This window comes from Bubalus kerabau, chromosome 4, assembly GCF_029407905.1.
Source record: "Bubalus kerabau isolate K-KA32 ecotype Philippines breed swamp buffalo chromosome 4, PCC_UOA_SB_1v2, whole genome shotgun sequence".
In the NCBI taxonomy this organism is placed as follows: domain Eukaryota; kingdom Metazoa; phylum Chordata; class Mammalia; order Artiodactyla; family Bovidae; genus Bubalus; species Bubalus kerabau.
This window is the reverse complement of record NC_073627.1, coordinates 75,286,551-75,306,772: the sequence shown is the minus strand read 5'-3', so window position 1 is coordinate 75,306,772 and position 20,222 is coordinate 75,286,551. Positions and strand designations below refer to the sequence as shown.

The 20,222-nt window shown below is 41.1% G+C and overlaps 1 protein-coding gene across 1 annotated transcript in view; it reads right to left on the bottom strand.

The window, feature by feature from the left end:
• Positions 1 to 20,222, bottom strand: part of INTS9 (integrator complex subunit 9) — a 121,322-nt gene that overhangs the window by 41,831 nt on the left and 59,269 nt on the right. Inside the window, exons 7-8 of the mRNA XM_055577730.1 lie at positions 3,857 to 3,977; positions 2,978 to 3,112 (exon numbers count right to left, since the gene is read on the bottom strand). Coding sequence (XP_055433705.1) covers positions 2,978 to 3,112; positions 3,857 to 3,977 — 256 coding nt within the window. The remainder of the gene's footprint in view (positions 1 to 2,977; positions 3,113 to 3,856; positions 3,978 to 20,222) is intronic.

The following is a 20,222-nucleotide window of genomic DNA, read 5'->3' as shown; positions in this document are numbered from 1 at the left end:
TGTTATGATCACACTTCATACAGTGCAATCACAAGGGTGTGCTCTGCTCTGCAGACATGCCCAGCTTGTTCTAGTGTTAGGAGCTCTTCATCTGCCATGTGTCTGTCACACTTCGCCTACACAGCTTTACATGCCTCATTTCTCCAGGTCTCAGTTCCAATGAGATGTTTCCCTCGAAGCTTTCTCTGACCATCCAAGTTAAACTAGTCACCATCACTCTCTGCAGAACTCTGTTTTCAGCACCTGTGCCGCCACCTGGAGGCTTTCTGCTCATTTATCTTCATCACGCCGTTCTCTCTCATCATATGAATACTGACCCCTGAGAGGAGACTTCGTCTGCGGGTCACCACTGAGTCTCTAACACCTAGATGAGTGCTTGACAGGGCAGGCCCTTAGTAAATATTGAAAAATTAGTATTTGCTGAGTAAATGAGCGACCATCTCTGTTACATACATCAGGCTCTGGTTATTGAAAGTGTTGGGAAATCTCTAAATCCCAGAGGTGACCTAAAGGCCGCATGATCTTATAGAGTAACTATGATCCTAAATGTTCAGACACAAATAATCTAACTTTGATAAAGAGTAGGACATAAAATTTCAGGTAAGCAAGATGAAAAAGCTCTAGAAATCAGCTATACAACACTGCACTTATAGTCAACAACCATGTACCATACAGTTACACCTTTATTATAAGGGTATAGCTTATGTTCTAGAGTAGGAAATGGCAACCCGCTCCAGTATGCTTGCTGAAAAATCCCATGGACAGAGGAGCCTGGTGGGCCACAGTCCATGGGGCTGCAAAGAGTTGGATACGACTGAGTGACTGAGCACATACCTCATGTTAAGTGTTCTTACACAACAAAAAAGAATGTTTGTGGAAACTAAAAGCAGAAAGATTTAAAAGGCTGATGCTTTGGTAAACTTGCAGTACACAAAATTAATATACAGAAATCTGTTGCATTTCTCTACACTAACAATGAAAGATCAGAAAGAGAAATTAAAGAAACAATCCCATTTACCATTGCATTGAAAAAGAGTAAAATACCTAGGAATAAACAAGACAAAGGCCTGTATTCCAAGAAGTATAAGATGCTGATGAAAGAAACTGAAGATGACACCAACACATGGACACGTATACCATGTTCTTGGGTTGGAAGAATCGATATTGTTGAAATGACTATACTACTCAAGGCAATATACAGTTTCAATGAAATCCTTACCAAATTATGAATGCTATTTTTCATAGAATTAGATCAAAAAATCTTAAAAGTTGTGTGGAGACACAAAAGACCCTGAATAGCCAAAGCAATCTTGAGAAAGAAAAGCAAAAGGAATCAGGCTTCCTGAACTTCAGACTGTATTACACAGCTATAGTCATCAAGACAGGGCGGTACTGGCACAAAAACAGAATTATAGATCGATGGAGCAGGAGGACAGAAAGGCCAGAATTAAATTCATGCGCCTGTGGTCAATTAATCTACAACAAAGGAGGCAAGACTATACAATGGAGAGAAGAGTCTCTTCAATAAATGGTGCTGGGAAAACTGGACAGCTACATGTTAAAAAAAAATGAAGACAGAACAATCTTTAATACCATACTCAAAAATAAACTCAAAATGGATTAAACACCTAAATGTAAGACTGGATACTATAAAAACTCTGAAAACATAGGCAGAACACTCTTTGACATAAACTTCAGCAATATCTTTTTTTGATCTGTCTCCCAGAATAATGGAAATAAAAACAAAAACAAACAAATGGGAACTAATTAAACTCAAAAGCTTTTGCACAGCAAAGGAAATCACAAGGGGGAAGAAAAAAAAAAAAAAAAAAAGACAACCCACAGAATGAGAAAAAAGCTCATGCAGTTTTATATCCCCAAAAAACCCAATCAAAAAATGAACAGAAGACCTAGACAGACATTTCTCCAAAGATATAAAGACAGCCAACAGGCACATGAAAAGATGTGCAACCTCACTAATCATTAGAGAAACACAATCTAAACTATAGTGAGATATCACCTCAAACTTGTCAGAATGGCTATTATCAAAAAAGTCTACAAACAATACATGCTAGAGAAGAAGTAGAGAAAAGGGAATCCTCCGACATCGTTGGTGGAAATGTAAATTGGTACAGCCACTATGGAGAACAGTATGGAGGTTTCTTTAAAAAAAAAAAAAAAAGAGTTACCACATGATCCAACAATCCCATTCCTGGGGCTTTTATCCAGAGAAAAACATGGCTCGAAAGGAGACACGGACCGCAGTGTTAACTGCACCACTATTCACGATAGCCAAGACGTGAAAGCAACCTAGAAGTCCACTGACAGAAGAATGAGAAGGTGTGGTAAATACATACAATGGAATGCTACTCGGCCATTAAAAAGATGAAACAATGCCATCGGCAGCAACATGGACAGACTTAGAGATCATCATACTAAGTGCACTGAGACAGAGAAAGACAAATACCGTACGATATTGCTTTACATGTAGAATCTAAACAGATACAAATGAACTTACTTACAAAATGGAAGCAGACTCAGAGATTTACAGAATGAATTTATGGTTGTGGCCGGGAGGGCTGGGTGAAGTGATAGATTGGGAGTTCGGGACTGACATGTACATACTGTTTCACTTAAAATAGATAACCAAGAAGGACCTACTGTAGAAACGAATAAATAAATAAAAAATGACAAAGAGCTGACGCCACTCTGGAAACATTCTGAATGTAGGGTGAGTTACTGAAAATTCAGGGATTCCCTGGTGGCTCAGACAGTCTGCCTGCAATGCGGGAGACCCATGTTTGATCTCTTGGGTGGAGAAGGAAAAGGCAACCCACTCCAGTATTCCTGCCTGCAAATCCTGTGGATGGAGGAGCATGGTGGGCTACAGTTCATAGGGTCGCCAAGAGTCAGACATGACTAAGCAACTTCACTTTCAACTGAAAATCTGAGTTGTTACAAGGGAATTTAGAATTACCTGTGGGTGCGTGGTAAGCAAGGAGGATCCAGAGACATAAGACACTTTCTCATAATGGGACTGGATGATCCAGTTGGAGCTTCCAAGGGCATAGCCAGAGCTTAGAGGAGTCACCTGGACCGCGCCGAAAAGCTCCTAGAAAAGAACCATTGTAAGAATGTGTGCTGAACTTTCAGTAGTGCGGTCATGCCAGTTACGTTTGCAGAGGAAAAAAACAGAAAATCCTTCTTCACTTAGAAACTATTTCAAGTCAATCAGAAAGTTTAAGAACAGAAAGATGGTGGAGACCATGGGACAGACACATCTTACAGTCTTTTACTTATCACATTTCTGAGAATTTCAGTCCATCCACATGTCACCAGGCACCCAGGTCCCACCCATTAAAAGGCAGAGATGATATATTATGATATAGGCCAAAGAGATAAATACTTGGGTTTTTTTTTTTCTTTTTTTTTTTTTAACCCTTTTCAGGTTAGGAATTAATATCTTGGTTGTTCTGTAAAACAACCAAGATATTGGCTTGGCTTTGGGCCACAGTTGACAGGAATGGGAACCCTCATCATGATCAGAGCTCAGAAGTCATATGTGCCAAATTGTTTCTTGATCCCTTTGATGCTGTTCTCTACTTCACAAGTCCAAAACCTGTAAAGTGGTGTCACTGTTCTAAAGTAAACAGGATGAGATGCCTTTTTCCCCCTGACTTATATGCTAATGACTGATGGGGAATATAAGGTTTAGGACAGAGCACCCAGTAAGAACCTGGGAAGGATGGGGGAAAATAACAGATGTTCTATCTTTCCACTTAAAAAAGGGAACTATAGAATCCTTCCAAAGAATCAAAACCATTCGTCAATCAGTTAAAATCGTATTAACACTCACAATTTTCTGAGAATATCCCACCAGCTGGATCTTACTGAGGGCAGAGTTCACCTCCTGCATAGTGTAGCATCTTCTCCAGGTTGAGACTTCTACTGCATCCTTGAGAGGAGAAGGCAGGAGCCTGGAAACAGATCATCAAGTCAGCTCTTAAGTACAGAGAATACTGTTCAAATAACATGCCCATTTTGTCTAAGCTGTCCAACCTACTGGCATATCTGAATGTTCACAGGATAAACATCCCTTTATAATTATTTTTATTTCTGTAAGGTTGGCAGCACTCTCCCTTCTTTCATTTCTGATTCTAGTAATTGCAGTATTCTCTCCACGGGGTGGCAAACAGTAACACATGGCTGGGCAACTGAACTGAGCTGAACTCCCTTTTTCTTGGTCAACCTAGCTAAAGGTCTGGTAGAGTTTTGTTGATCCTTTCAAAGAACTAACTTTTGGATTCATTGATTTTTCTCCATTGTTTTTCTACTCTTGATTTTGCTTATCCAGCATATAGCTGGATCTTCTCTTTTGTCTTTTTAAACCCATGTGATAATTTTGGTCATCTGAACTATTTAAGCCATTCACAATGTTACTACTGATATATAATAGTTGGCTTACGTTTACCAATTTAATTTTTGTTTTTTATATATCACATCTTTTTTTGTTCTTCTATTCCTCCACTGATTTTTAAAGATAGTAAGTGAATATTTTCTGATAGCCTCTTAAATCCCTTCATGATTTTTCACTTTTTAAAAAGTTATTTCCTTAGTGGCTATCCTAAGGGCTTATCTTATATCTCTTAATATAGAGCATTTCTGTATAACCTCTCACATTCTCTTCCCTGTTCAAAAAAGATAAATGAAATAAACATTACTCATGGGCCTGCAAAGTTATAGAAAAGAACTAGGTTAAACACATCTGAGGCTTGGCAGAAAGAGGAAAATAAAACACATTTTGAAACTTTTCAGACCAGCATCAGGAGCAATCATTAAAACAAACAAAAATGTGTCATTAGAAAGACATTTTATTCAATATTATTTTGCTCAAACACAAATAAGAATAGACCTAAAGAGTGAATTCTCTGAGATTCTCTGTACAATACAGGTGAAGGGATTTCCAGAGAACAGAACCTGTGCATTAGCTCTGTTCTATCTCCTAAACTGACACTGAACAATAGTAAAGAATCACACACACACACACACACACACACACACAACCAGCCCTTCAACTATCAAAGAGATGAGAGGAGAGCTAATAGCAACAGCATTTTAGAAAGTAGAAAGACAAATAATGACTGATTTTGCAGACCCAGGAAAGTTCAAGTCATTTAATTTACACTGCAGAACTCACGAAAAGCTCAGCAGTGGGAAGCAACAGGTATGTCTTGTAGTGAGGTGAAAGTGAAAGTGAAGGGAAGTCGCTCAGTTGTGTCTGACTCTTTGCGACACCATGGACTGTAGCCTACAAGGCTCCTCTGTCCATGGGATTTTCCAGGCAACAGTACTGGAGTGGATTGCCATTTCCTTCTCCAAGTGAGGTTAAAGGTGAGCCTAAAAACAAGAAAATTCCTAGAAAAAACTGATTAAGAAATAGAACCTACTAATTCTCCTCACCTAATCCATATAGCTCAGCAATTGCCCCTTTCCCTCCAAGGCATGTCACCAGAGACTCTTCTCTAGGGAGAATAAAAATGAGAGTCTGGACCAGGGGAAACCAGCAATACCTAGAAGCAACCTCCTTAAGCAAAAGTTTACATACTGAGAGGGATGATTTTCTTATCCTCAGAGCAGAACACTATCAGTTAATCTTACACCCTGCAGGGTAGGAGACTAGAAGAACCTTCTCTGAAACACAAGATCAGCACCGAAAAACAAAACCAAAAAACAAACAAACAAAAAAACCCCACAAAAAAACCCCCAAAAAACCCTCAATGAAAAGATACTGACTGACATTGGGGTTTTACAGTGAAATTACCTAACCAGACTATGTTATGGTAAAGTCTAGAATTCAACAAGACCTGGCACACAGACTTTCCAAGTAGCTTTTTTTTTTAAAACTGTCTGATTCTTAAATATGAACCAATAACCAAGGATCACCATGTATTTGAATAAAGCCTCTAAAATGATAAAGGCCAAAACAAATGGAGGAAGGAGAGGAAATAAATTAGGTAGGTAGAAAATAACAATCATTATACTCAGATAAATAAAAGAGTGTACCTAAGAAATGAGAAGACGTTTCTACTAAAAGGGTGAAGAGTCATTAAGAGAATGAAAAGAACACTTATAAATGAAAATATGACATTATACAATGAAAGCAGGCCAACAAAACAACACGATTTCAAAATAAGCTGCTGCTGCTGCTAAGTCGCTTCAGTCGTGTCTGACTCTGTGCGACCCCATAGAGAGCAGCCCACAAAATAAGCTAAAAACATTAAAAACATATTCAAGACACAAAGACCCATATAAATGAAGAAATCAGAAAAGCTTAAAAATGAAGGAACAGAACTACATAAAGAATTAGAAATTTAGTAAGAATTCAGGAATGAAGACTAAACTGAAAGACACACAAGAGTGGATATACACAACAGACATGGCAAGAGAGCAAAGACAGATACAACATACAGGTAACAGGAGTCCCTCACAGAAATCCAAGCAAGGGAACAGAATACCAAAACCCGTAATTAGAAATAAAAAGAAACTACACACTGAAAGGACACAATGCAGACTCGAGAATACTGACCCAGGATAACTAACACCAGATATATTCTGGGAAAATATTTAGATTACAGAGAAAAATCTTTAGGCATGGAGGCAAAAAGGGCAAGTTATTTACAATGAAAACAAGAAAAGACTACATCGGTTTTCAACAGTTTTCAATGTTTTTTTCTAGAATAAAATAGAGAAACATATTTAAGAGACTCAAAGAAAGAAAATGCAAGTCAAAGATTACATATTTAGCAAAACTCTGTGACTTTCAAGGTCACAGAGCACGGAAAAACAGTTATTAATCAGCAAGAACTCACAGAATACAGTTCTCATGATTCTATCCTGATATATCACCTGAAGAATGAGTTTCACACAACCCAAACTGACTACAGTAGAAACATCAATATAGGGGTTGATAGTATTAAATGCAGAGTTCCTTGAGGAGAAAGGCCAAAAGAAGTTGGAAGGGAGAGAGGACAGTATGTAACGGCTACATGTTCTGACAAGATAGACACAGTCAAAATATAAAAGCAGCAGAAGAAAAATATATATTCTCTGTCCTCCAAAAAGGCCTCGAAACAACTGACCAATCCAGTAACAGTGAGCATTGTTAGCAACCGGAATGGGAGCTCAAAATCCCATTTCCACTAAAAGAATCCAGAGTTTCTTGGAGAAATGGGTGATTCCAGGTTTAGGAACGTAAAAAAGGAGTCTTAGACATCCTGCTACATTAGATAACAAGCGAACTATCAAAAACTACAAACGATGTAACAAAAGGACATAGTGGATGAACTGAATATACTTTCACTGACGGGACAAGCTGAGCTGCAAGAAGGGTGATGTGGTGATGGGATGAAATCCACGTGCTATGTATGTTTCAGCGCTGTGATTAGACTGGCGCACAGAGACCCGGCTTTTGAGTTACCAGACATTTTCTATCTCTTAACCTAGGTGGTGTTTATAGGGGTAGCTGCTTTACAATAGTTTTGTTAAGAAAATGCACTGGTCATAACAAACACCCTCTTCCAACAACACAAGAGAAGACTCTATACGTGGACATCACCAGATGGTCAACACCGAAATCAGGTTGATTATATTCTTTGCAGCCAAAGATGGAGAAGCTCTATACAGTCAGCAAAAACAAGACTAGGAGCTGACTGTGGCTCAGACCATGAATTCCTTATTGCCAAATTCAGACTTAAATTGAAGAAAGGAGGGAAAACCACTAGACCATTCAGGTATGACCGAAAACAAATCCCTTATGATTATACAGTGGAAGTGAGAAATAGATTTAAGGGCCTAGATCTGATAGATAGAGTGCCTGATGAGCTATGGAATGAGGTTCGTGACATTGTACAGGAGACAGGGATCAAGACCATTCCCATAGAAAAGAAATGCAAAAAAGCAAAATGGCTTTCTGGGGAGGCCTTACAAATAGCTGTGAAAAGAAGAGAAGTGAAAAGCAAAGGAGAAAAGGAAAGATATAAACATCTGAATGCAGAGTTCCAAAGAATAGCAAGAAGAGATAAGAAAGCCTTCTTCAGCGATCAATGCAAAGAAATAGAGGAAAACAACAGAATGGGAAAGACTAGAGATCTCTTCAAGAAAATCAGAGATACCAAAGGAACATTTCATGCAAAGATGGGCTCGATAAAGGACAGAAATGGTATGGACCTAACAGAAGCAGAAGATGTTAAGAAGAGATGGCAAGAATACACAGAAGAACTGTACAAAAAAGATCTTCACAACCCAGTTAATCATGATGGTGTGATCACTGACCTAGAGCCAGACATCCTGGAATGTGAAGTCAAGTGGGCCTTAGAAAGCATCACTACAAACAAAGCTAGTGGAGGTGATAGAATTCCAGTTGAGCTATTCCAAATCCTGAAAGATGATGCTGTGAAAGTGCTGCACTCAATATGCCAGCAAATTTGGAAAACTCAGCAGTGGCCACAGGACTGGAAAAGGTCAGTTTTCATTCCAATCCCAAAGAAAGGCAACACCAAAGAATGCTCAAACTACAACACAACTGCACTCGTCTCACACACTAGTAAAGTAATGCTCAAAATTCTCCAAGCCAGGCTTCAGCAATATGTGAACCGTGAACTTCCTAATGTCCAAGCTGGTTTTAGAAAAGGCAGAGGAACCAGAGATCAAATTGCCAACATCTACTGGATCATGGAAAAAGCAAGGGAGTTCCAGAAAAACATCTATTTCTGCTTTATTGACTTTGCCAAAGCCTTTGACTGTGTGGATCACAATAAACTGTGGGAAATTCTGAAACAGATGGGAATACCAGACCACCTGACCTGCCTCTTGAGAAACCTATATGCAGGTCAGGAAGCAACAGTTAGAACTGGACATGGAACAACAGACTGGTTCCAAATAGGAAAAGGAGTATGTCAAGGCTGTATATTGTCACCCTGGGTATTTAACTGATATGCAGAGTACATCATGAGAAATGCTGGGCTGGAAGAAACACAAGCTGGAATCAAGACTGCTGGGAGAAATATCAATAACGTCAGATATGCAGATGACACCAGCCTTATGGCAGAAAGTGAAGAAGAACTCAAAAGCCTCTTGATGAAGGTGAAAGTGGAGAGTGAAAAAGTTGGCTTAAAGCTCAACATTCAGAAAACGAAGATCATGGCATCTGGTCCCATCACTTCATGGGAAATAGATGGGGAAACAGTGGAAACAGTGTCAGACTTTATTTTTCTGGGCTCCAAAATCACTGCAAATGGGGACTGCAGCCATGAAATTAAAAGATGCTTGCTCCTTGGAAGGAAAGTTATGACCAACCTAGATAGCATATTCAAAAGCAGAGACAGTACTTTGCCAACAAAGGTCCGTCTAGTCAAGGCTATGGTTTTTCCAGTGGGCATGTATGGATGTGAGAGTTGGACTGTGAAGAAGGCTGAGCGCCGAAGAATTGATGCTTTTGAACCGTGGTGTTGGAGAAGACTCTTGAGAGTCCCTTGGACTGCAAGGAGATCCAACCAGTCCATTCTGAAGGAGATCAGCCCTGGGATTTCTTTGGAAGGAATGATGCTAAAGCTGAAACTCCAGTACTTTGGCCACCTCACGCGAAGAGTTGACTCATTGGAAAAGACCCTGATGCTGGGAGGGATTGGGGGCAAGAGGAGAAGGGGACGACAGAGGATGAGATGGCTGGATGGCATCACTGACTCGATGGACGTGAGTCTGAGTGAACTCGGGGAGTTGGTGATGGCCAGGGAGGCCTGGTGTGCTGTGATTCATGGGGTCGCAAAGAGTCGGACACAACTGAGTGACTGATCTGATCTGATCTGATCTATCTAGCTTTGTGGGGTTTTTTGGTATCTGTGTTTTTTATTACAATATAAAAAGGTTAATTTTAAAATACAGAAAAATTTATGTCAAAACAAGAAATAAGTAGCAGAAACAAAAAAAATTCATAGGAAGGTTGGGAGATAAAAGAAATTCCCAGACAGAATAACAAAACAAAGTGACAGTAAAGAGGAGAGAGAAGTATTTGAGTGTCAGTCCAAGAGGTTCAACACCCAAATAACACGAGTTCCAAAAAATACACAAAAATTGAAAAAAGGGATTTTAGAAAGGGGGAAAAATTTATTTTTTAAACCAGAATTGAAATTCTCCATTTTCTAGATTGAGGGTCAGCAAACATTTTAGATACAGGGCCACAGACGCTTTAAACTCTGGAGGCCACATACAGTCTCTGTCAAGTTATTCAACTTGGCAATATACCACCACAATGATAAGAGTGTGTCCGTGTGCCAATAAAACTTTATTTACAAAAATAGTGGCAGGCCAGATTCAGACACAAATCAGGTACTTCACCATAGCTGCCGGCACTTTTCTAGACTGAAAGGACACACTAAGCTCAGTCCATGAATGTAAACTATCTTTAGGTAAGACACACCATCATAAACTTTAAGGACAAGAAGATTCTAAAAGTCTCCACAGAGGAATAAACAGCATACATACAGGAGATCAAGCCTTACTGGACTTTTCCACAGTATTTCTGGGAGACAGAAGAAAATAGTGCAATACTTTAAAAATTCTATGAGCAAACTACATCTGGTTTGCATTTCTATCGGAGTGTGAGGGTAGAATGCAGACATTTTAGATGTGCAGGGTCATAGAAAATTTACTTCTCATGCACTCTTTTTCAGGGAGCTGGTGGAGGAGGTGCCTGGCAAAATGAAGGTGTAAACCAGAAAAAGAAAGGCCCAGAAAACAGAGCTTCTAACAGAAGAAAAGGGTGAAGAAATCTATAGGATCAAGGTGGTGAAAGTCCCAGACTGAATGCTATGTAGCAGTCCCAAGAGCATCTGACACCAGGCAGGGTAAGAGTGAAGACTCAGGGAGGGGACTTCTAGAACAGGAAGATAAAATTGTCAGACTATTCATCAAGTCTGAACATACTGAGGAGAGACTCAGACAAATGGGGGAAAGGTTAGAGATCAATTAGTAATATAATATGTAAGGGCTTTCCAGGTGGCCCAGTGGTTAAGAATCCACCTGCCAATGCAGGAGACGTGGGTTTGATCCCTGGGTCAGGAAGATCCCCTGCAAAAGGAAATGACAACCTACTCTGGAATTCTTGCCTGGGAAATCCCATGGACAGAGGAGCCTCGCAGGCTATAGACAAGGGGTCATAAATAGTTGGACGTGACTGAGCAATTGAGCATATATGCACCCAGAAAACTAAGCAAATAAACAAACAAGAGAATTACTAACTCAAGGGAAAACAGAAAGTTGCGCAAGAAAAAAAAACTCTAACAATGTTATACGGCCAGTGAATTGCATTTCCATGGTCATAATAATGTAAACATGGAACCGAGATTCAGTAAAAACAGCACACAGGTCACGTAGGTCCAACTCTCTTCACCTTTGTTTCTGCAGCAACAAAATAACAAGAATCCTTCTTGTTACCTTCTGCATAAAGACAGGTGGTCGAGACAGGTGGTCTAGAGGACAATTCACTCTAGAGGACAGGTACATGAAATAAGAAAATCAGGTGCATATCCCGATTTTCTTATTTCATGTACCTGTCCTCTAGAGTGAATTGATTTAGGTTTCACAATATTGAGTCAATAAATATTTACTTAGCTCTGATTATGGCCACAGTACTCAAGTCCTGTAAGAAATTGAATAGGTATAACATAAAGGCCTCAGCTTACAGGCCCTTAGTCTGAAAAAATTTTTACAACAGTACAAGGCAAAAAAGGAGACATGAAAACCATCATAAGTCATTCTTGCCTGCATACTTGTCTTCCCTCCCAGAAGGGGCTAAATGATACACTGAAAATGCAAATCTCTACACATACACACACACACTCTCTCTCTCTCCTCCTCCAATTTAATGGTTCACCATTACATTCAGGATAAAATTGAAGGCTCTCAGCATGACTCATAAGGCTCTTCTTTATCTTGGTCCTGCCTCAGCCTACATTCTACACATTGAACTATATAAGGAGCTCTCTTAAGTGCCAGGCTCCCTCAAAGCTGTAACATTCCACTGTCCACTTCTTCATATTTTGTGTGGACAACGTGTGTGCATACTCAGTTGCGTCTGACTCTCTGTGACTCCATGGTCTGTAGCCCACCAGGCTCCTCTGCTTATGGGATTTCCCAGGCAAGAATACTGGAGCGGATTGCCATGCCCTCCTCCAGAGGGTCTTCCAGACCCAGGGACTGAACTCGCATCTCTTGCATTTCCTGCACTGCAGGTGGATTCTTTACCACTGAGCCACTGGGGACGCCTTACTCCTGCTTCAAAATCTAGGTGACCTGTCACCTTTTCTCAGGTCTTGTGACACCTGTCTCAGCCAGGTGCATATCCCGTGTGCTGAGAAGATGGCTGACGGAGTCTCAGAGTCCAGGAAGTGGCACAGAAGCCCTCTCTGGAGCAGGTTCATGGCAAGGGGCCGCCACCGACACTTCTGTCTCCTTCCGCACCCCCTGCTACTATCTTCCGCCCACTGAGGAAGGAGAGGTTTCTCTTGGAGATACGAGGGGGCAGAGCAGACGATTAGACTTGTCTGGATGTAAATCTCAGTGCTGCCTCTTCACCTGTGAGCCTCAGTTTCCTCATCTGTGAAAAAGGAGAGTATCACCTCCCTGTTAGAGCTGTCCTGTGAGGAGTGAAGGGCAGAACACACAGAAGTGTCTGCCATAGAACAGAGGCTGGGTGAGGACTCTCTCCAACCTTCCCCAACATACACAGCCATCGCTGCCCCAGAACAAGCATTTCCCAACAATACTGTAGTGGACTTCAACCCAGGGTAATTTCTTTAGATGAATCTGACCCTGAACTTGAGTGGCCCGGGCACTGCTCCAGAGAGTCTCAAGGAAGAACCCAAGTTACTCCCCTGCTTTGAGTGAGTTATGTGTGCTCAGTCGTGTCCAACTCTTTGTGACCCCATGGACTACAGCTCGCCAGGCTCCTCTGTCCACAGAATTTTCTGGGGAAGAATACTGGAGTGGGTTGCCTTTTTTTCCTTCAGGGGATCTTTCCTGATCCAGGGATCAAACCTATGTCTCCTGCATTGGCAGGTGAGTTTATTTTTTTTCTCCCCACTGGGCCACCTGAGAAGCCCTGCTTTAGTGCCTCCTTTAAATTCCTTGAGATCAGGAGGCCCTATGGCTTGGGCTTCCCAGGACTGCCCTTCATTAAGAATAAAGACTTCTTCCTTTGGGCTGGGTATGAGCAGGAGTTTCTTAACTTGCCACCCAAGCTGGAAGGTTATTATGTGAGTGGCTAGAGTGATAAATAATGATGCCTAACCACATCTTTCACCTCAGTTGGATCTGTTTTAATTGCTCTCAGCTCTGCCAAGGCCCTACCATAGAGACACCTCTTCTTGAGACTGTGCTAACAAGTCACACGCCAGCTAGATCAGATGCACACTCTTTAACTGACTTTAGGTACATCGGTTTGTTTCTGGGCTGTCTATTTGGTTCCATTGATCCATGTGTCTGTATTATCTGAAGCTCACTGGTAAGTCTGGGAAGAGGTGAGCCCTAAGAAAGCATGCGAGGTGGTAAGCATCTGGGAGAAACTGATCAGTGAGCCAGAAGAGCAAGGTCAGGCAGGTCCCCCACCCCTCTGGTCTCAAGTCTGACCTGATCAGCTTAGGATGGGTGACAGGCAGCTTCTGACACAGCTTCCAAAGCTCCCCACCTCCCATACTTGCCCCCTTGTGTGAGCTCCTCCCGCCAGATATAGGTTGGACCTACCGGCTAGCTTCTAGTGAAGAGAATATGACAAAGGTGGAAGCGGTCACTTGCAAGATTAGGTTACAAAGGACTGCGGCTTCCTTCTTGTCCACAATCTCTCCTCTAGCCTCCTGTTTGCTCTGATGTAGCCAGCTTCCACGCTGTGAGATGCTCTGAGGAGAGGCCCATGGGGCAAAGACCCAAGGGAAGCTTGAGTCCAACATCCCTGAGGAACTGAATCCTTCCAACCTCGACGTGAATGAGCCAAGAAGGGGATCCTCCTGGTGAAGCCTGAGAAAAGGGTGGCCTGGTGGGAGACCCAGTTACTAATAAATTAGGAAGCGTCTCGGGCTGTGCTCTGGTACAGAGGCACTGTTTTCAACTAAGTTTGGGTTTTCTCAGCTCTGGTCAATGACATTTTTACAAACGCTAACTGTACAGAACATCTGCAGCATGGTCGTCATACCCAACTTAAATCTGATTTCTGCTTTAGTTGAAACATTGAATAATTCACCTAACCTCTTTTCTTCCTTTCATAGATCTAAAAGGACGGTAAAACGTTTCCTTCAAAAACTGTTGAAGACCACAGCAAATGAGTAATCACACACACACGTGTATATGTATACTATATTATTAACATTATATATCTATGATTATTCAGTGCCTATGAATTCCTCCCCCTTACTCTTACGCTTAAATTCTTTGGGTACTTTATTCTGGTACCTTATATATAAACTATACTACTTTTAGATCTAAAACTAATTATTTGTCATTTCTCTATTGGAAACATCCAGAGGTTTCCTTTAGCACATAGGTTTGGTGACTCTGTTTTCACAAACGATTTTGATAAATTTTCTATCCACTAGACAATAAACTGTGGAAAATTCTGAAAGAGATGGGAATACCAGACCACCTGATCTGTCTCTTGAGAAATCTGTATGCAGGTCAGGAAGCAACAGTTAGAACTGGACATGGAACAACAGACTGGTTCCAAGTAGGAAAAGGAGTTCGTCAAGGCTGTATATTGTCACCCTGTTTATTTAACTTATATGCAGAATACATCATGAGAAATGCTGGACTGGAAGAAACACAAGCTGGAGTCAAGACTACTGGGAGAAATATCAATAACCTCAGATATGCAGATGACACCACCCTTATGGCAGAAAGTGAAGAGGAACTCAAAAGCCTCTTGATGAAAGTGAAAGTGGAGAGTGAAAAAGTTGGCTTAAAGCTCAACATTCAGAAAACGAAGATCATGGCATCCGGTCCCACCACTTCATGGAAATAGATGGGGAAACAGTGGAAACAGTGTCAGACTTTATTTTTCTGGGCTCCAAAATCACTACAGATGGTGATTGCAGCCATGAAATTAAAAGACGCTTACTCCTTGGAAGGAAAGTTATGACCAACCTAGATAGCATATTCAAAAGCAGAGACAGTACTTTGCCAACAAAGGTCCGTCTAGTCAAGGCTATGGTTTTTCCTGTGGTCATGTATGGATGTGAGAGTTGGACTGTGAAGAAGGCTGAGTGCCGAAGAATTGATGCTTTTGAACCGTGGTGTTGGAGAAGACTCTTGAGAGTCCCTTGGACTGCAAGGAGATCCAACCAGTCCATTCTGAAGGAGATCAGCCCTGGGATTTCTTTGGAAGGAATGATGCTAAAGCTGAAACTCCAGTACTTTGGCCACCTCATGCGAAGAGTTGACTCATTGGAAAAGACTCTGATGTTGGGAGGGATTGGGGGCAGGAGGAGAAGGGGACGACAGAGGATGAGATGGCTGGATGGCATCACTGACTCGATGGACGTGAGTCTGAGTGAACTCGGGGAGTTGGTGATGGACAGGGAGGCCTGGTGTGCTGTGATTCATGGGGTCGCAAAGAGTCGGACATGACTGAGTGACTGATCTGATCTGATCTGAGACAAAAGACTTCAACCAGGAAATTAGTCAAATGTATTGTTGGCTTTTCCAAAAGAACAGTCTTTGAATATTCTTTTGTGCAGGGTTAGCTTGCAGTGCTGCTCTCTCTCTTGGTGTGCACTGGCTAATTGCAATCCAACCAGTCCCCTCTCAATCATGCCATGTTGCCATGTTCTTGCCCACAATATCCTCTTATCTTAGAATGACCTCTTTCCTCATTCAAACCTTGCTTAACCTGCTAAGCCCGGCCCAAGTCTCGTTACTTGGATACAGGTACTATGCCTTAAACTTTTGGGGGCATTTCCCTACAAACTTATCATAATGCCAGGCCCTTGGGAGTTAATCAACAAACAAGACTGAAGTCCTCTGAGTTTCCTACTTCTACCCCCAAATTCCCTTCGCTAACACCATTTTTACTCTTTCAAGTTACATGGTCCCTTTCTCCTTCTATCACCTAACATCTCGTCTAACTCGCTTTCCCTAAAACTTATGCTTGAGGCCATAATTACAGAGAGGCCTTTATAGAGCCATTCAAAGCCATTAGGATTATTGGCTGATTAAGGATAAGTCGGATAAGGAAACCCAGTGGGAACTAGTTCTGTTTTTGCTGGCTTTCTAATTTATCAAAGTCAAGTTCTCAGAGTCTAAATGTTTAATAAGTACTTTCTAAAAGATTTCATTGTTTTGTTTTGTTCTTATCACACTTGAGTGCTTAATAAACATTTTTTTCCCAGGGCTTGACATCATGCCAGAACTCTGCTGTCTGTTCTTCCATCCTACCAGCACAAGATCATGTGTTTTCGTAAAAGAGCAAGACTTTTAGGTCCACAGGGACCACTTAAAAGCTTATAAATAAAACACTGGTTGGGCTTTTTCTATGTGTTTGAGAAGAAAAGAAGCAGAAAAAATTTCTTTCCTCTCATTATAGTGAAGTGTGCTTAATACACACAGAGGTGGCGGGAGGATGGAGGTGTGTCAGCGGACTGACACTCTTTATTGTTTTTGTTGTTTAGTTGCTCAGTCGTGTCCGACTCTTTGTGATCCCATGGGCTAGGTTTCTCAGTTCATGGGATTTCCCAGCGAAGAATACTGGAGATTAGCCATTTCCTTCTCCTGGGGATCTTCCTGACCCAGGGATCAAACCTGAGTCTCCTGCACTGGCAGGAGGATTCTTTATTACTGAGTCTCCAGGGAAGCCTGATGATCTTTATGGAATCTACCAAAAGCAAAACCTGAAAATCAAGCATTTCTTAATACTAAACTGAAATCAGATTATAAACCTTGATTTTTGTTTTAGATCAATTTCTCTCTTAAAAGCACAAAGGCAATTGTTTAGGCTACCAAAGCATGACATAAATAATTCTTGAGAGGGCCTAACCCATCTCTGCTTTCATTTTCTGCTTACCAAAACCCTCTTATCTATAATTTCATCTCTTTAAGTGGACTTGCTGCCCGAAACAGAGTCCTAGGCAGATGAACGCTCCTAGTTCTCAGGATAAAGTAATTAAATGGAGTTTTTGTCTGTCAGCCAGTATCCTGGGAGTTTAGTTAGGCTGAACCTGCCCTTCAGAGGCTAACTGACTCTAAGTGAAATGAAATGACTAAGTTTCTAGAACTGCAAAGTTGTGATGATGCCATCAAAGTACCACCACTCTCTGCTGCTGCTAAGTCGCTTCAGTTGTGTCTGACTCTGTGCGACTCCATAGATGGCAGCCCACCAGGCTTCCCCGTCCCTGGGATTTTCCAGGCAAGAACACTGGAGTGGGTTGCCATTTCCTTCTCCGATGCATGAAAGTGAAAAGTGAAAGTGAAGTCGCTCAGTTGTGTCCAACTCTTAGCAATCCCATGGACTGCAGCCTACCAGGCTCCTCTATCCATGGGATTTTCCAGGCAAGAGTACTGGAGTGGGGTGCCATTGCCTTCTCCGACCACTCTCTAAGAACCCGCTTAAGACATCTTTAAAAACTCTAACATAAGCAAACTGTGTTCAATTCAATTCTCTTTATTACAGAAAAGAAGACTGAGTCCCGGAATCTGAATGATACTGCTAATGATCATCAACAGGGGGATTAGGAAAATAACTTCTCTTCTGCTATACTAAATACTAAATTAGGGGCTCTCACTAGGAAAGGCAGTGCTGAAAGATAAGTAAGGCTGAGGAAGGCAGATGTGTGATGGTTACTGAAAGGGGGGTGATGTGAGCCACGCGTATCATTAGAGGGAGAAAGGATGCTGGTGTTTGCTGGGCACCTACTATGTGCCTGGCACTGTTTTAAGGACTTTACTTGCATTACTCATTTACTCCTCACAACAACCTGGTGACCTTGCTAATACTATTCCTATCATATAAACAAGAAAACAGCCCAGAAGAGATGAACTTCTGCAGCCAAAAAGCAGATCTGAAATTCAAACACCAGTCTATTTGACCTCTAAGCCCAGAGTTTTAATTTTCTTCCTGCTACATAGTGAGACCTGATAAATTCATCTATAAATACCTAAAGAGTGTCAGAACAGAGGAACTTCAAGTACAATACGCTTTTTTTTTTTTTTAATTATGTCTTCTATAAGGTATAAACCCACATTTTAAGCTCTGAGTACTGAAAATTGCCATAACATTTCAGCCAGGAATATATCGATACATAATTCCTTAACGCTAGTCAGAGGATTGTGACAATATCCTGTAATGATTTAGCCTCTTAATTATAATTGTAGATTTCTAGTCTTATACAAAAAGTGCTACATTTACATAAAAAATATTAGAAGATGGGTTAGTTTCTTCAGTGCAATATTGTGCTTTAAATTTTCCCATTAAAAACCTAAATTTTGAAGTGTATATGGGAATGTCAAGAGGCTCAAAAATTTTATGGTAGGGGATTCTCCTTTCCCTACCCTTCAAAAATCTCTCTTTCAAGAAGTGTAAGCTGCAATGTCAAAATGAGGAAGAAGGATAGCTAACTTCTAAATAAATCTCAGGGAGCAGTGTCAGCTGAGCTGGGGAGTCTGACAGCTGCCAAAAAGCAAGCGTAATGGTTTTTTTTGGGCGGTGGCAGGTTGGTAAATACACTAATACTAAATCAAATGCTAATTCAAACTAACTTCCTATGATTTAAGGGAATTTGTCAGAAACCAATGAGCCTGCAAGATGTTCATATATTGTTTTTTTGGTTGATGGTCTTATGAGTAACTTAAGCGACTTAGATGCATTTTAATTTTAAACACTTAACCATGAGACAGCTTGTATAAGGTTTAGGTCAAAAATTAGGGGCTTGAATCCAACTCATGGAAGTGTTCTGCTTGAGGTATTCATCGGTAATTTTATTTTAATGTGAGAGCCAACTTTTTAAAAGGTAGGAAAAAAAAAATCACATGTGAAACATCCAGATCCTGAGCTTCTCATAAAAAAAAAAAAAAAGAACAGGTTTTGGCAGTGATGGGCTCACTTTCCCATATGCCCTAAACTGTGCTGAAGCTGTGTGTCAGCTGCCCCTTTGGAGAGGTGTGGTCACCGGGCCATGGTTCCCGCCAGCCAACCCCACTCCTGTACTTACCTACCCCTTTCTCATCCCTAGAGGTATCTGAGATTGTGAACCCTATTTTATAGGAATGGAACAAGGGGAATGAAGGAATTAAAAAATAAATTGAGATATAAAGAAAAGATACAGCTGTATCATTTGTTCACTGTACTAAGTGACAGCAAGCAAACAGTGATTCGCGATAGACTCTGTCACAGTGTCTTGGGACATATGATATCATCTGGCTTATGACGGGGAACTTTTCAAGGGGTGTAAATCCTTAAATGTTTACATGAAACGCTTTTAGTATTCTGGCACAAGATGAAGTTCTGGGTGACTATTTTGAGAGAACTCTTTTGTCAGATTTCAATTACAAAATAGCTCCTCACATTTTTCTACCAGTTCTAATATTTATGCTGAATTTCTTCGAGAGAAAAAAAAAGAGGACATGGCTTGCTTGATTGTCCATCACCTTGGTTTAATCTTTCCAATAATCAGACTCTTCTCTTTCACTGTCAGTAACTACGGCTCATCTCACGCTCAGAAACCAAAACAAAATGCTTGATGGGGATCAGAAATATGCTCAGGATACACGAAGTAATGAAATACAGTCTCCGATTGGTCCAAGTTATCCTTTCTTCTCAACAAGCTACCTCTCAAGAGTTTCTGGTTTTTGCCCACCAGGTGGCGAGATAACAGATTCAAGGTTTTATTTCAACTAGCACCTTTTTCGGAGAAGGCAAAGGCAACCCACTCCAGTGTTCTTGCCTGGAGAATCCCAGGGACGGCGGAGCCTGGTGGGCTGCCGTCTATGGGGTCGCACAGAGTCGTACACGACTGACGTGACTTAGCAGCAGCAGCAGCACCTTTTTAAAAAAACAGAGATATCCTAAAGCACCTTAGGAAATTACTTTCAGGCGCCCTCCCTAGCTCTCTGCTCCTTCAAGTTCAATTCACCTTTTCCCCTAAAATACGATGGCATTTTTATCGGTGAGCCAGTTATCTTGTATTTTA